Source organism: Bubalus kerabau, chromosome 1 (assembly GCF_029407905.1).
Source record: "Bubalus kerabau isolate K-KA32 ecotype Philippines breed swamp buffalo chromosome 1, PCC_UOA_SB_1v2, whole genome shotgun sequence".
In the NCBI taxonomy this organism is placed as follows: domain Eukaryota; kingdom Metazoa; phylum Chordata; class Mammalia; order Artiodactyla; family Bovidae; genus Bubalus; species Bubalus kerabau.
The window spans coordinates 213286841-213302783 of record NC_073624.1 but is presented as its reverse complement, the minus strand read 5'-3'; the positions used below and the strand labels follow the sequence as shown (position 1 = coordinate 213302783).

The 15943-nt window shown below is 42.8% G+C and overlaps 2 protein-coding genes across 2 annotated transcripts; one reads left to right on the top strand and one right to left on the bottom strand.

Moving 5' to 3' along the window:
• Window positions 1-762: 762 nt before the first annotated feature.
• Window positions 763-2089, bottom strand: LOC129632163 (cytochrome b-c1 complex subunit 8). The gene is made up of 3 exons (XM_055553612.1): window positions 1930-2089; window positions 1607-1774; window positions 763-964 (listed from the first exon to the last, which is right to left on the bottom strand). The coding sequence occupies exons 1-3, from the start codon at window positions 2066-2068 to the stop codon at window positions 870-872; spliced, it is 402 nt and encodes a 133-aa protein (XP_055409587.1). The 5' UTR covers window positions 2069-2089; the 3' UTR covers window positions 763-869.
• A 1809-nt stretch (window positions 2090-3898) lies between these two features.
• Window positions 3899-6907, top strand: GDF9 (growth differentiation factor 9). Its single transcript, XM_055553605.1, has 2 exons — window positions 3899-4377; window positions 5501-6907. The coding sequence occupies exons 1-2, from the start codon at window positions 3981-3983 to the stop codon at window positions 6463-6465; spliced, it is 1362 nt and encodes a 453-aa protein (XP_055409580.1). The 5' UTR covers window positions 3899-3980; the 3' UTR covers window positions 6466-6907.
• Window positions 6908-15943: the final 9036 nt, after the last annotated feature.

Sequence of the window (15943 nt, the reverse complement as noted above, 5' to 3'; positions counted from 1 at the left end):
GGAAGTTTCTAGAAATGGAGTAGGGAACGAGAAGCATAAACTGCCAACACCTACCCCCACCATCTCCTAGGTGAAGGGAAAAGGGTAATTTTTCCGCTAGAAAGATAATTCAAAGGCTCTAAGACAGGGGTGAACACTTTCCATAAAGGGTCAGAGTAAATACTTTAGGTTTTATGGGTCATACATGGCTAAAAAGCACTTTCAGCAACCTGGTACAAACATAGTCAGTTTGCTGACCTCAGTTCTAGAGGCAAAGGAGTCACCTCACCTCTTCCTTTGATAGCTATCATGTAGAACAGCATAGCTTTAAGAACAGAAACTTCAGTGCCAGATTCTACCATTCACTAGTTGTATAATTTGGGGCAAATTACTTAACCTGTCTGCCTGTGTCATCTGCAAAATGAGTGTAATGGTGATACTTCAAAGCTACCTGTGAAGGAAAAAAACACCAAAGGTAGCTGTGAGGTTTAAAAGACATTATTTGCATAAAGGGCTAACAATACCTGACACAGTAATTACTAGATTTTATTGTCAATATGGAAGCAGTGGGCAGGGAGTTAACATTCCCTACAGTTGATGCCACCCACAACTCTTCAGTTGCAGCTACAGTCTTGTAGATTACAGAACAAGGGGTGAGCCACACTCCTTCCCAAACTCAGACTAGCCAAAATGGTTCAGGAATCATGCTGGGGAGGGGAGTTTATGAACTTGAAAATTGGCAGTCACATCCAAGGACTCTGCTTACACAACACACAAAATCACAACAGTGAAGCCCATAAGTTTATTGTGTCTTCAAGACACTACAATATACACTCCTCTCCCAGAGAAGGGTCTTTCAGAGACAAGGAACCATTATCCAGATGAGTTGCTTATTTGTCATTTTCATAGGCAGCTGGATTCTTCCTCTTCGATTTCTCAAACTCCTGCGTTCCCCATGTGTAGACAAGATAGAACACTACGAACGCTATAAAAATAAATGAGAGGAAGCAGTGAGCACATACAAGGCACATGGATCCGTTCTCTTTTCTGATTCACCTTATATTCTGCTTTCCTGTCTCTAGTTCTTAAGAAATCACTCTTAAACCAGATGATCAAAAAGCTTACGCTACAAACCCATTTTTTAGCTGTGTAAAAGAAAGGGGTTTATCCAGGAAAATTGTGAACAGTGACCAAATCTTCCCTATCGCTCCCCTGTTGCACATTTTAAAATGCTTTAAAAACTGAGGTCAAATTCACATAGCATAAACTTCATCGTTCAACCATTTTGAAATGTACACTTCTGTGGGTTTTAGCAAAGTCAAAATGTGCAACTATCATCACAATCTGCTGCACCTTTAACACAAAACAGTTCACTGCTAGGAAAGAAGTGGGTAAAGGTGACCTCAGAGGGAGACACTGGAATCACACAAGTGACCTTGAGCCAGTCATTTCTCTGTGACCTAACTCCTTTATCTGTAAGATGGGGAGGACATGACCAGTTCAACGGCATTCAGGACTATTGAAAGAGAAAGCGTGTTTATAGCGAGCTGCAGAGTGCTCACTGAGGGGACCCGCAATACCCTCTGTGGATGGGAGTCTAGCCCCTCCGCCCGGCCAGGGCACTCACGCGGCGCGACGCGAAGGATGCACGCCCGAGTTCGGCGCAGAACGTTGGGGATGCCCTTGCTGAAGTAGTGCGGAAAGGCGCGCTGCTCGAAGGGCGACAAGCTGTAGGTGATCACATGCCGCACCCGTGTCAGATGCCCAAACTGGCGGCCCATGGTCGCGGCGGCCTCTGCAAGACGGACGGAGGACAAGCGTTGGACTCAAGCCCGGGACTTGCCGCCGTCAACCCGAGTCCTTCCGCGGCGCTCCTCATCCCCTCAACCCAGAATGCAACCCCACCCTCCAGGGGTCCCCGAGACCGCGCGATGCGGCCCACTCACACACCGAGGTCACCTCGCCGCCACACCACAGGACCCTCCGGCTTCCGTCCACCACTTCCGGTAGGATCGGACGCCGCGCCAGGAGGCGGTGAGGTCACTTCCGGGAGAACTAGTTGCCGACTGTCTCCAGGTGACGGCGCCATAGCCCCCAGTGCCGAAGAGACGTGCCCCCGCCGCGTGACGTGAAGTGGGCGGTGCCTGCTCTGGGGTGGGGCCAAGCGCCTCTGGGCGGGCTCTGGGGTCCCGGGGCGCCCCCCACCGGATCCGCTCAATCTTCTCCTCGGTTCCCGGCTTTCCTCGGAGCCTCAGGAAGGGGCCGAAACCGGACGGATTAAGAGTAGAAGAGCGAGGGGCCTGTCAACCTCGGGAGCTGCCCTAGGGTCGGGTGTCCTGGCGCGGTGGAAGGCGTCTTTGAGGCCGCCGCCTGGCAGTCAACGCGAGGTTTTGTACTGTCATGTCCAGTAAGCTGGAACCGGAATCGGCTATGGTCAGGCCCTCAGCGACCGCAGGACCCGAATCAGGGACACGAATCTGAGACTTCTCTTGTCAGCCACCGGATTAGAATCCACTGGCAGGGTGTAGACTTTCCCGAGAGATAATAAAAATGTTTCCATTTAGCCACAGGAGTCCTCAGGTACTAGTCCAGCAAATGATGAGCAGCTGTTAGTGATTGTAGGAGGGAAGAGGCAACCCCCATCGCAGCCGGCTTCGCCCTGACAGAGTTCTGCCTGGGGCCGAATGCCAGGTTGCCCACTGTTCACTCCACTGCCCAGGAGGAAGTCAGGAGCGTCGCGTGTGAGGCGATGCCATTTTCGGAAAGTGCTTTCTACTTAAGGATACTGCTGTCCTATACAGCTGACTGACTTTTCCACTTGATGCAACGTGTCTGTAAATGTTTTTTTCATGGAATTACTGGCCATGTGTAATCTAGGACTAAGTTCTCATTCAGCAGTTTGGGTGTGTTTTATAACCCTCCTTGCCAGATCCGAGCCAGGGAGGTTTGGCAGACAATGAACTTAAAATTTACCAGTATACCTCGGTTTTATCAGCCTGGGTACTGCACAGACTGGTTCTGTATCTTACACGGTGAATATATTCAGCTCTTAGTGCACCCATGTCTCATTTATCTGAAACATAATCTCTAACCTGATCTTAGCTCAGAGGCAAGAACATAAATACTTACACAGGTAAGAATAAAAATACCTAGCAAATTCTCCCACCATTTGAGTGATTAATAAAAAGCAAACCTTTCATTTATTTTCTAGCACCTGAAAACGTCTTTAAACCTTTCAATTAAAGTATGCATAGATGAATGTGCAGACCCAAATAAAGGCATCAAGATATACTTTAAAATGAGCCAAGATTAAATGTGATGTCCTCCTTTTTAAAACATATTGCAGTATTCCAAGTACATATCCTTATAAAGCTGAGAGAACTAGGCAAAATAACAGTTCTCTGCTCTCTGGAATCTCAATTCCAGTTGTGAATTTCTCTCACCCTCCAAATCAACATGCAGTAAACAAATATTCTAAGCACCTGGAAGTAGGAGAGGTGGTACAGATGCAGGGAGAAGAGTAAACCCAATACCATAAGTTGCATACAAACAGATCTGGATATCATCATGAATCATTAGCTTTTCCACATGCCTTGGAAGTTTCAGCAAGCACCTAGGGAACATTTTAAGAATCCTAATCTCTCTCAAGAAATGGGCGGCTTTTTTTTTTTTTTTAAAGATCACTCCTCACTTTCTCTTAGCCTTTCAGCTACATAGCTAGTCCATTAACTTAAGAGATTTTAAATAAATGCCAGGGGAAAGGAAAAGGAAAACTATATGACCAAGTAAATCTGTATCTAATTAGGACAAACTGGATGAATAGGGTGTTGTCAGCTGATAAAAATTATCCTCAGCTAAGCATCCTTAAGGTCTGATTACAGAAGTGAACCTAGCCCACCCACACACCTAAAGTTTATTTAAGAGACCAACTGAGGCTCTTCCTGGTTTTTAGGCAGAAGACTGGTATGGGGAAATCTGTTCCTTGCTAATTCTTCCAAGCCATGGCGCTTCCCAACAAATTCTTCCTTTGGTTTTGCTGCTTTGCCTGGCTCTGTTTTCCTGTTAGCCTTGATTCTCAGCCTTCTAGGGGAGAAGCTCAGATTGTAGCTAGGACTGCGTTGGAATCTGAGGCTGAGACTTGGTCCTTCCTGAAGCATCTAGATGGGAGACACAGACCTGGTCTCCTTTCCCCTCTCTTAAAGTTTCTGTATGATGGGCACAGGGAACCCCCCAGGCTTCAGCCAGATGACAGAGCTTTGAGCTACATGAAGAGGCTCTATAAAGCATACGCTACCAAGGAGGGGACCCCTAAATCCAACAGAAGCCACCTCTACAACACTGTTCGACTCTTCACCCCCTGTGCTCAGCACAAGCAAGCTCCTGGGGACCAGGCTGCAGGTGTGTGGGAGCAGATTGGTTAATGGGTGGAGGGAAGAAGAAAGTCTTTTGCATTTCAGTTACATAAAGGAGTTGGCCCTTGCTCCTTGACTTTCATTTTACTTTGCTTGGTACTCAATATCCAAATCCAAACAAACCTGGTACTTGATCTTACTGTTTTTTCCTAATGCCCTCATGGGTTGATGTAGGCTAAATCTCTTGCTAGAAGAGATTTAATGGGCCTAAAGCCTGGGTAGAGTGCTGCTGGAGGTTAGCATCTTGTCCAGGGTCACAAAATCAGGACTGGAAAAAAGGTATTTTGACTTTGTTGCATATTCTTTCTAGTCTACCAATGTTGGCCTGGACATGAACCTACAGTACCTCTTTCAGCTGTTGGTGTACTTTAGTAAACAGGATGTTTTCCCCACGTTTGTTGCTTTCTGTGAGAGGAAAGCTTAAGTCCTTATGTGGAACAGTAGATCCATACAAGTACAATGTGTTAGTCAACAATCTTGTGTGTGTGAGAGAGATGGGAGCAGTGCTATTTTAAAAAGAAAAAAAAATTATATTCATTAGTTCGTGACTTACAGAAAACCCTTCTAACCCAGCAGGTCATTTGTGGCTATCTTAAACCCTTTCTCCTTCCTTGATGTCCTGTTTTGTTACAGTGGGTTTAGAGCTTCCATTTGTTGTCAGTCTCAAGTGTTCCAAATTAACTTAGACAAGTACTTTTTCTTTATTGATTCTGCCGGTAAGAACTTAGAATGTTTTCTTAACAAGCCTAGCAAGTGTCTTTTGATAGTTTTCCTCTTAAAGACTTTCCAAGAGAAAAATACTGCTTTCCTTTTTAGCTTTCTCTTTGTTTGGAGCAAGTTATTAAGATTCTAAAACTTCAATATATAATGATTCCCTCTTTTAATTCACCACCAAAGCTATTCTGAATTTCTGGTGATCCAGCAGTAAGTGCTGAGACTTAGATATAGTACAGATAACTTGCTTTTTCTTTATAACCCCTATCCCACCCTGACGTTTAAGGCTTGAGAAAGTGGGGGGAAAAGGGACAGAAGCACATTCTGAGGTACTGATGCCTTGATTTGACTTCCTGTTATATATGGCATTACTGTTGGATTGTTTTTCTTCTCAGGAACCCTTCCATCAGTGGATCTGCTGTTTAACCTGGATCGTGTTACTGTTGTGGAACATTTATTCAAGTCAGTCTTGCTATATACTTTCAACAACTCCATTTCTTTTCCCTTTCCTGTTAAATGTATATGCAACCTGGTGATAAAAGAGCCAGCGTTTTCTAGCAAGACTCTCCCTAGAGCTCCATACTCATTTACCTTTAACTCACAGTTTGAATTTAGAAAGAAATACAAATGGATTGAGATTGATGTGACAGCTCCTCTTGAGCCTCTGGTGGCCTCCCACAAGAGGAATATTCACATGTCTGTAAATTTTACATGTGTGAAAGACCAGCTGCAGCATCCTTCAGCACGGGACAGCCTGTTTAACATGACTCTTCTCGTAGCGCCCTCGCTGCTTCTATATCTGAACGACACAAGTGCTCAGGCTTTTCACAGGTGGCATTCCCTCCACCCTAAAAGGAAGCCTTCACAGGGTCCTGACCAGAAGAGAGGGCTGTCTGCCTGTCCCATGGGAGAAGAAGCTGCTGAGGGTGTAAGATTGTCCCGTCACCGGAGAGACCAGGAGAGTGTCAGCTCTGAATTGAAGAAGCCTCTGGTTCCAGCTTCATTCAATCTGAGTGAATACTTCAAACAGTTTCTTTTTCCCCAGAATGAATGTGAGCTCCATGACTTTAGACTTAGCTTTAGTCAACTGAAGTGGGACAACTGGATTGTGGCCCCACACAAATACAACCCTCGATACTGTAAAGGGGACTGTCCCAGGGCGGTCGGACATCGGTATGGCTCTCCAGTTCACACCATGGTGCAGAACATCATCCATGAGAAACTTGACTCCTCAGTGCCGAGACCATCCTGTGTACCTGCCAAGTATAGTCCTTTGAGTGTTTTGGCCATTGAGCCTGATGGCTCAATTGCTTATAAAGAATATGAAGATATGATAGCCACTAAGTGTACCTGTCGTTAACACAGACTCCTGTCAAGTAAAACCGTGAGTGTCCTGGCCAGTGTAAATGCCGTGCACCTGTCTGTGCCTTTGGGAGGAAGTTTCATGTGTCAAGTCTCTAACTGTACTACAGTGTGTGTTGTGTAAGGAGGACCCTGTATAGATTAGCATATTCTGTGGCATCTATCAATGTAAAGGAATAACAGCTGCCTTCCTCATGGCCAAATGTTTAAATGAAATGGATTTCTTTTGGAGAACTTTAAATTTTTTCCCAAGTAATTCTTTTTTCTTTTTGTAGAAGTCGTCTTTTTGATGTAAGAAAATGAAAAAACAATTAGCATAAATCTTGGGTGGAATTGCAGTTCTAGACAATTCATAGTCTTATTTAATGGAGGAATAAATTCCTGTGAGTGGCATAAATTTTCTGTGTGCGGTTTTAATTAAAGATTTGCTTTTAAATGGTCATTTGAGAGGGAGAGGAAGTGTGTCTAAGAGCTAGTCTTTACTCAACTCAACTTACTATCCCTTTTTCAGAGTTAGAGAGACTAACTCTCTACCTAAATTAGACTAGAGAGTATACAATATATTGGGCTTCCCTGGTGGCTCAGTGGTCAAGAATCTGCCTGCCAGGGCAGTAGATGTAGGTTCAACCACTGGAGAAGGAGATGGCAACCCATCCAGTGTTCTTGCCTGGCAAACCGAGAAACCTGGCAGGCTATATAGTCCATGGGGTCACAAGAGTCAGGCATGACTTAGCAACTAAACAACATACACTATAACCCATTTCTGTTGGGTTAGTGATTGGTACTAACTGTGCACCTTAGATGGCTTTATTTAAAGGAAACAGCCTTGCAAATTTTCCCAAGAAATTGCAGAGTTTAAGATTTTTAAACATATTTTCTCCTCTGTATATTTAAAACTCTGAACCTTTGGAAGGCAGTCAAGAAGCGTTTTTTTTTCTTAGTTTGGTTTTGTGGCTTTCCCTCAGCTCCCATCACTCCACCCCTGCAGGTTTTTTCCAGGTGAATTTACACTGTTAGCACTAAATTAAGCTGGCAGTGACCAGGTTATATTACAGAGCAGGCCTTGTTTGTATATGAGGGCTTTTATGTGGGTTTTCAGTAAATCTACCTTGAAAGAGACCTGGAGACGGGGAATCCAGGGTTGAGCAGTGATTTCTGTTTCCGAGTTTGTAAAACCCTCATCTACAAATCAAAAGTACCTCCAAGATGCAAGTACTTCTCATTCTTGTAAATGATCTTTGCTTGGTGCCTAGTGTCTAAGGAAGTCAGCTGGGATTTTGATAGAGATTGTGTTGAATCTGTAGATTAGTTTGGGGTGTATTGCCATCTTAACAACATCAAGACTTCCAATCCATGGGTGTGGTGGATCCATTTATTTAGATCTTCAGCTGGTAAAGAATCTGTCTGCAATGCGGGAGACATGGGTTCGATTCCTAGGTTGGGAAGATCCCCTGGAGAAGGGAAAGGCTACCCACTCCAGTATTCTGGCCTGGAGAATTTCATGGACTGTGTTGTCCATGGGGTCACAAAGAGTCAGACACAACTGAGCAACTTTCACTTAAACCACTACAATATTGTAAAGTAATTAGCCTCCAATTAAAATAAATAAATTTTAAAAAATAAAAAAATGTTTTTGTAGTTTTCAAATACGTTTTGAACTTCATATTGTTAAATGTATTTCTAAGTATTTTTTATGCTATTGGGAATGAAATATTTATTCTTGAGTTGTTTCCTGGTGTTACCTTGCATACACTTTATAAACACACACACACTGTCATAAATGCTCTTATCTCCTCATGATTTTTTTCCCTCAAAAACCCTTTTTTTTCTTTTCTTTTTTTCTGAAAAATGGGACTAAAAACAAAAGTTTCAGGTGGCCCAGTTTCCAATAACTTTGCCATCTTGTTGTATAACTTGGAGTCATTATTCTTGGGTAAATGAGGCTGCAAGTATAAGAAAGAAATGGTGTTTTGTCATTCTGTTATTCTTAGGATTAAAAAATACTTGGAATGGTCAGGCCACAAGTGATGGTGACAGGGTACAACTGAGCTTATTAAATCTTCCTTAATATGCTAAAGGGAGCCAGGAGAATTGCCTGAGCCCACACAGTGTGCAGTAGAAGCTGGGGATTGATAGTCCAGGGTTGACAAGAGTAATATTGGAAGCTTTTTGCCCCTAAGGTGGAATGGTTTGGAGTTGAATTATGTGCTCCAAAAGAGGTCCCTGTTAAATGCTTTTGTGTTCAACTTTTTGTGCAGACTTTTTGAAGGCATAATGCACTGAACCCTGAAGTTCTAGAACATAGAAATCATCGTATTTCCATTTTAGTTGGAAACTTTTTCTGTATAAAGAAGCAAATTAAACATAGTTTGATGGGCAGATTGGCCCTTTGATATCATTTAGGCAGCAGCTCAATTCTTTGGGAAATTGAAAACTTTGTCTTACAAATATCTGAAAATCATAACCTCTTTAAGATTATTTATCAAAATATAGTTTACCCTTAAACAACACAAGGGTTAGAGGCGCTGACCCTATGCATAGTCAAAAATCCAAATGTAGGGACTTCCCTGGGGATCTAGTGGTTAAGACTTCCACTGCAGGTTCATCCTTGATCAGGGAACTAAAGATCTCACATATGGCGAGGCCAAAAAAATAAATTCACATGTAACTTATGATTCTCCACAAAATTTAACTGCTAACAAACTGTTGACAAGAAGCCTTACCGATATCATGAACAGTCAATTAACACACATTTTGTTTGCTATATGTACTATAGGGCTTCTCTGGTGGCACAGCTGTGAAGAACCCACCTGCCAATGCAGCAGACCCAGGTTTAATCCCTGAATTGGGAAGATCCCCTGGAGAAGGAAATGGCAACCCACTCCAGTATTCTTGCCTGGGAAATCCCCTGTACAGCTTTGGTGGGCTACAGTCCACGGGGTTGCAAAAGAGTTGGACACAACTTAGCTACTAAAAAACAAACAAGAAAATGTACTAAATCCTGTATTCTTATGATAAAGTAACTTAGAGGAAAGAAAGAAAAATCTTCCTTAAGTAAGGCTATTTTCAAATGGATCACATGAGATCTATCCACTTTAAGGATCCCTTATAGCTTCCCAATTGCCCTAAACTGGCGTTTATTTCCTTAAAGATGGGAATTGTTTTGCTTTATTGTTTGTTTTTGGGGTTTTTTTTTTTTTTAAATCATGGTTTAGTTCTGTGGCTGAGTATGGAATTTGGTCTGCAATCGCAAGGTTTTGAAAATGGTGGGGGAGTTTGATGGAAGTTAAGTATTAGAGTCAAAGCCAAAATTAGGAGTAGATAAATAGTTCATCTATATAGGTAAGTTCTAAAATTGTCTGACTTAAAACACTTTCGCGTAGTGTTTTGATGCTATAACTGAGTAACTGTAGCTTGAAGATCTGTGAGCTTGGCTTCCTCCCATCCCCTTAGGCTTTATTTGTAAATTTGGTCTCTTTCATAGGACATCGTTAATATTCAGGGTTTATGTTTACTAAATTTAAACTTCAAAGATTCTCTTCTACACAATTGAGGAGGATATACTAGTCTCCCAGCTGCCTCCTCCATATGAAACCTGTTTTTCTTCAGTTACTCTTATAAAAGCTGCCAATTTAGAAAATAAATGAGAAAGGACAACAGTGATTTAGATCTGGAAATTCGAGGATGAGGCTACATCTGCCTTAAATAGATGCATTCAGCTTTGGTATTTAGTCCAGATGAGATACGAGGTCACTTAATGTGATGAGTGCTTTAGTGTGCCAAGAAACAATGGGCCATGTCAGGAGCTGGGTTCACCTTCAGCTCCGAGTTTCCTGCTCTTTATTGGTTTAAATCAACTCCTCTGTTAGGTTGAATACTTTGTTTTACTAATCAGCTTCAAGGGTAGCAGCTGCTCAAGTTGGTTCAGAACTCAATTTAGCCAATCTGTGGGAAAAATTAGTTACTCTTTCATGAGGTAAAGGATGTATTCATGGTTATTTAAGTGACAAAATAATAATGCTCAGGCAAAAGAACCTGGTTTATATCAAAATTTAAGTAGGCAATTTTAATTTGTAACTTTGGAGGGATTGTAACTTATAAAATGATAATTGAAGTGAAATTAAAACATTTAAAATATTCTCTAAAATATTTAGAGGATGTAAATCCCCCCAAATATTTCTTAGGTATAAAGATTGGCTGAATGATTGATAGAGTAGAAAAGTATGCTGTTTTATACATTAATTGTTCTCTAAGAAGGAAAAATCTGCTTGATCCAACATCCGCTGGATCATGGAAAAAGCAAGAGAGTTCCAGAAAAACTGGAACTCTGCTTTATTGACTATGCCAAAGCCTTTGACTGTGTGGATCACAATAAACTGGGGAAAATTCTCAAAGAGATGGGAATACCAGACCACCTGACCTGCCTCTTGAGAAACCTGTTTGCAGGTCAGGAAGCAACAGTTAGAACTGGACATGGAACAACAGACTGGTTCCAAATAGGAAAAGGAGTATGTCAAGGCTGTATACTGTCACCCTGCTTATTTAACTTATATGCAGAGTACACCATGAGAAATGCTGGGCTGGAAGAAACACAAGCTGGAATCAAGATTGCTGGGAGAAATATCAATAACCTGAGATATGCAGATGACACCACCCTTATGGCAGAAAGTGAAGAGAGACTAAAAAGCCTCTTGATCAAAGTGAAAGAGGAGAGTGAAAAAGTTGGCTTAAAGCTCAACATTCAGAAAACAAAGATCATGGCATCTGGTCCCATCACTTCATGGGAAATCAATGGGGAAACAGTGGAAACAGTGTCAGACTTTGTTTTTTGGGGCTCCAAAATCACTGCAGATGGTGATGGCAGCCATGAAATTAAAAGACGCTTACTCCTTGGAAGGAAAGTTATGACCAACCTAGATAGCCTATTCAAAAGCAGAGACATTACTTTGCCAACAAAAGTCCGTCTAGTCAAGGCTATGGTTTTTCCCATGGTCATGTATGGATGTGAGAGTTGGACTGTGAAGAAGGCTGAGTGCCAAAGAATTGATGCTTTTGCACTGTGGTGTTGGAGAAGACTCTTGAGAGTCCCTTAGACTGCAAGGAGATCCAACCAGTCCATTCTAAAGGAGATCAGCCCTGGGATTTCTTTGGAAGGAATGATGCTAAAGCTGAAACTCCAGTACTTTGGCCACCTCATGCGAAGAGTTGACTCATAGGAAAAGACTCTGATGCTGGGAGGGATTGGGGGCAGGAGGAAAAGGGGATGACAGAGGATGAGATGGCTAGATGGCATCACCGACTCGATGGACATGAGTTTGAGTGAACTCTGGGAGTTGGTGATGGACAGGGAGGCCTGGCGTGCTCCGATTCATGGGGTTGCAAAGAGTCGGACACGACTGAGTGACTGAACTGAACTGAAGAAGGAAAAATAAACACAACCAGGAGATTGAGACACTTCATCCTTAACCAGAAATGACAAGCCAAGTATGTTCTCTTTATATGGTTAATTACTTCCAGATGGAGTTGTGCTTCCCAAACCCTATATATATTATACAATTTTTAGAAAGGGTCTTGATTTGTTAGTAAGACTAGGACTATTTCAATATTCATTTAAAGAACAGGATTTTGTAGATAGCCTGACAGTATTACTTTCTCTTACCCTACTATGTAATACAACTTGTTTGGAAGAAATGAATAATTAGATAAATGTGGATAAGAGTCAACTGTACATTTTGGACATCTCATTAAGAATAAGTACCTTGTGAACAGTTCAGAGTCATCTGTAGAACTGTGTTTCGTGCTGGTGTCTTTCCACATTGAAGTGCTATGACTGGCAGTGTTAAGAGTTCACAGCCTGTGCCTGGATGTCGTTTCAGTATTCTCAGAAATAATTAGCTCATTGAATAAATATTTATTGAACACTGACTATGGGCTGGGTGCTGTGTGTGCTTAAGAACAGTTTGATGTCCTCAGCTTCACCTACCAGAAAAGGAGACAGCCTTTATTCCCCTAAGTTCCATCAGTGAGCATTCATCACTACAGAATGTTCTGTGAAGGAATACATTTGGGTCAAGGGAAATGTTGACCCTAAAATCAATATAGTTTTTATCTCTGGATGGAATTAATGGTTCAGTATGTTTTCATCTTAGACCATTTCGCCTCTATCTTTGAAACAGCATACCCACATTTTCTTTATTCATCTGTTGATGGACACTTCGTTTCTTTCCATATCTCGGCAACTATAAATAATGCTGGTATGAACATTGGGGCGCATTTATTGTTTCAAATTAGTACTTTTGTTTCTGGTAGATATATACCCAGGAGCAGAATAACTGGGTCATGTGGTAGTTTGGGGCTTCCCCAGTTGTTCAGCAGTGAAGAATCTACCTACAATGCAGGAGATCTCAGTTCCATCCCTGGGCTGGGAAGATCTCCTGGAGGAGGGCATAGTAACCCACTCCAGTATTCTAGCCTGGAGAGTACCATGGACAGAGGAGCCTGGCAGGCTACTGTCCATAGGGTCACAAGCAGACGGACATGACTGAACTGACTAGCATGGTAGTTTTATGTTTAGTGTTTTTATAAAACTTCATACTCTTTTCGACAGTAGCTGCACCAGTTTACATTCCCACCAACGGTGTATGAAAGTTCTCTTTTCTCTATATCCTCGCCAACATTTCTCATGTATGTTCTTTTGGATGCTAGCCATTCTGACAGATGTGAGATGATACCTCAATGTGGTTTTAATTTGCATTGTTGAGAATGTTATCAATAGCTGTGGGTTTGTCATATGTGGCCTTTATTGTCCTGTGAGGTACGTTCTTCTATACTTCTATACCCACTATCTAGGGAGTTTTTTAAAATTTTTATTTATCTTTGCTTATACTGGATCTTTGGAGAAGGCAATGGCACCCCACTCCAGTACTCTTGCCTGGAAAATCCCATGGATGGAGGAGGCTGGTAGGCTGCAGTCCATGGGGTCGCGAAGAGTCGGACATGACTGAGCAACTTCACTTTCACTTCTCACTTTCATGCATTGGAGAAGGAAATGGCAACCCACTCCAGTGTTCTTGCCTGGAGAATCCCAGGGACGGGGGAGCCTGGTGGGCTGCCATCTATGGGGTCACACAGAGTTGGACACTACTGAAGCGACTTAGCAGCAGCATACTGGATCTTCATTGCTGTGCAGGCTTTTCTCTACTTTCAGTGAGCAGGAGCTACTCCCTAGTTGTGCTGTGCATGTTTCTCATTGTGGTGGCTTCTCCCATTGTGGAGCATGATCTCTAGGGCACTGGGCTTCAATAGTTGCAGCTTGTGGGCCCAGCAGTTTTGGCTCCCAGGCACTATAGCACAGTTACTCGGGCTTAGTTGCTCTGCGGCATGAGAGATCTTCCCTGAAAGTGAAAGTCACTCAGTCATGTATGACTCTTTGCTGATCCCACGGGCTATATAGTCCATGGAATTCTCCAGGCCAGGATACTGGAGTGGGTAGCTGTTCCCTTCCCCAGGGTATCTTCCCAGACCAGGGATCGAACCCAAGTCTCCTGCATTGCAGGCAGATTTTTTACCATCTGAGCCACCAGGAAATCAGCTATAAGTAAGCATATATTCCCTCCCTCTTGAGCCCCCCTTCCACCCCATCCCACCCATCTAGGTCATCATAGAGTACCGAGCTGAATTCCCTGTGCTATATGGCTGCTTCCCACTAGCTATATTTTACACATGGTAATGTATGTATGTCAGTGATACTCTCTCAATTTGTCCCACCTTCTTCCCCCACTGTGTCCACAAGTCTGAGAAACTTGGAGACTTTTAAACTACAATTTTACTTATTCAATAAATATTTACTGGGCACACCCTACATGTAAGGGACTCTTCCAGATGCTGATATGAGTGGTAAACAAGATAATTGTGGCGCTTGATCGCATAGAGTGTCTATTATATGGGAAAGAGACAGACAATAAACAATTAAACAATACAAGTAGAGATATATAGGAACTTCTAGGCAGAACAAATGGATGTGAGAAGAAACTTATGTTCCAAGAACAAAGAATTAGGTGTGATTGGAAAGTGGGAAAGGAGGAAGAATGGGTAGAAGGCAAGTGGAGTGGGAGATGAGACTGAAGAAGCAGACAGACCAGATGATACAAGACCTTGTTGACCAGTGCTTGGGGATTGGACTTACATGTCTGGTTCAATAGGAAGTCCTTGAGAGTGTTTAATTGGGGGCCTGCTGCTGCTGCTAAGTCACTTCAGTCATGTCTGACTCTGTGCAACCCCATAGATGGAAGCCCACCAGGCTCCCCCGTCCCTGGGATTCTCCAGGCAAGAACATTGGAGTGGGTTGCCATTTCCTTCTCCAATGCATGAAAGTGAAAAGTGAAAGGGAAGTCGCTCAGTCGTGTCCGACTCTTAGCGACCCCATGGACTACAGCCTACCAGGCTCCTCCATCCATGGGATTTTCCAGGCAAGTGTACTGGAGTGGGGTGCCATTGCCTTCTCCAATTGGGGGCCTGAAAGGGTTAAATTCATTGTTTTTTAAAGATCATATCAGTATTCTATGTAGAGTTGTTTGACAGAGATGAGTCTGAAGCAGGGAGAACTTTGGGTTTTAGGGGGCTATTGTCATGGTCCAGGTGAGAAATGATGCTGACTTGGAATATGGCAGTGGAGATGGGCATGCAAAGACATGAAGAAACTTGGGATTTACTTTTGTGACCTCCATTTGTTACTTGGCCTATCTCTCTGAGCTTGTAGTATGGCAGTCTTCTACTAAGAGAAGAAACTTAGGTTCTTATGGTGAAATGAAGAGGTAAAACTTATCCTATTCCTTGGCTTCATATTCCCATCCATGTGAGCTGCCTCTTAATTATAATTTTTTCATTGTTCTGTTTGTTTTCTTCTTGCATTATTTCTTGAGTTTTGTTTCTGTTTGTTCGGGTTTTGCTTTTCACATTGGAGGCTTTTCTCAAATGTCTTTTTTTCCATTTGTAAATATAAGGCTCTATAAAGCTGTTGGAAGCTCTGCATGGGAGGGTGAGATGTGTTAATTTATGTGCTCTTTAGTTTGAGGCTCCTCTGTTTAAGTTTTTGTGCAAAAAAATTATCCATCCTTCTGGTGGGAGGAAGATGGGTCAAAACTGTATCCTTAGCTGCTGGTAGTCTTAGAGCCCAGCAATGCAAAGGACTGTAAATTTTACCTAATCCCTTATTATTACAATACTGACTGCATCTCTTCCCCCAACCTCTACAACGCCTCTTTGTTTTAACTCTTCTGTCTGGAACTGTTTTGATTCAACTTTTACATAAAGTCAGGGCTTCCCTCATAACTCAGTTGGTAAAGAATCCGCCTGCAATGCAGGAGACCCCAGTTTGATTCCTGGGTCAGGAAGATCCCCTGGAGAAGGGATAGGCTACCCACTCCAGTATTCTTGGGCTTCCCTTGTGGCTCAGATGGTAAACAGTACACCTGCAA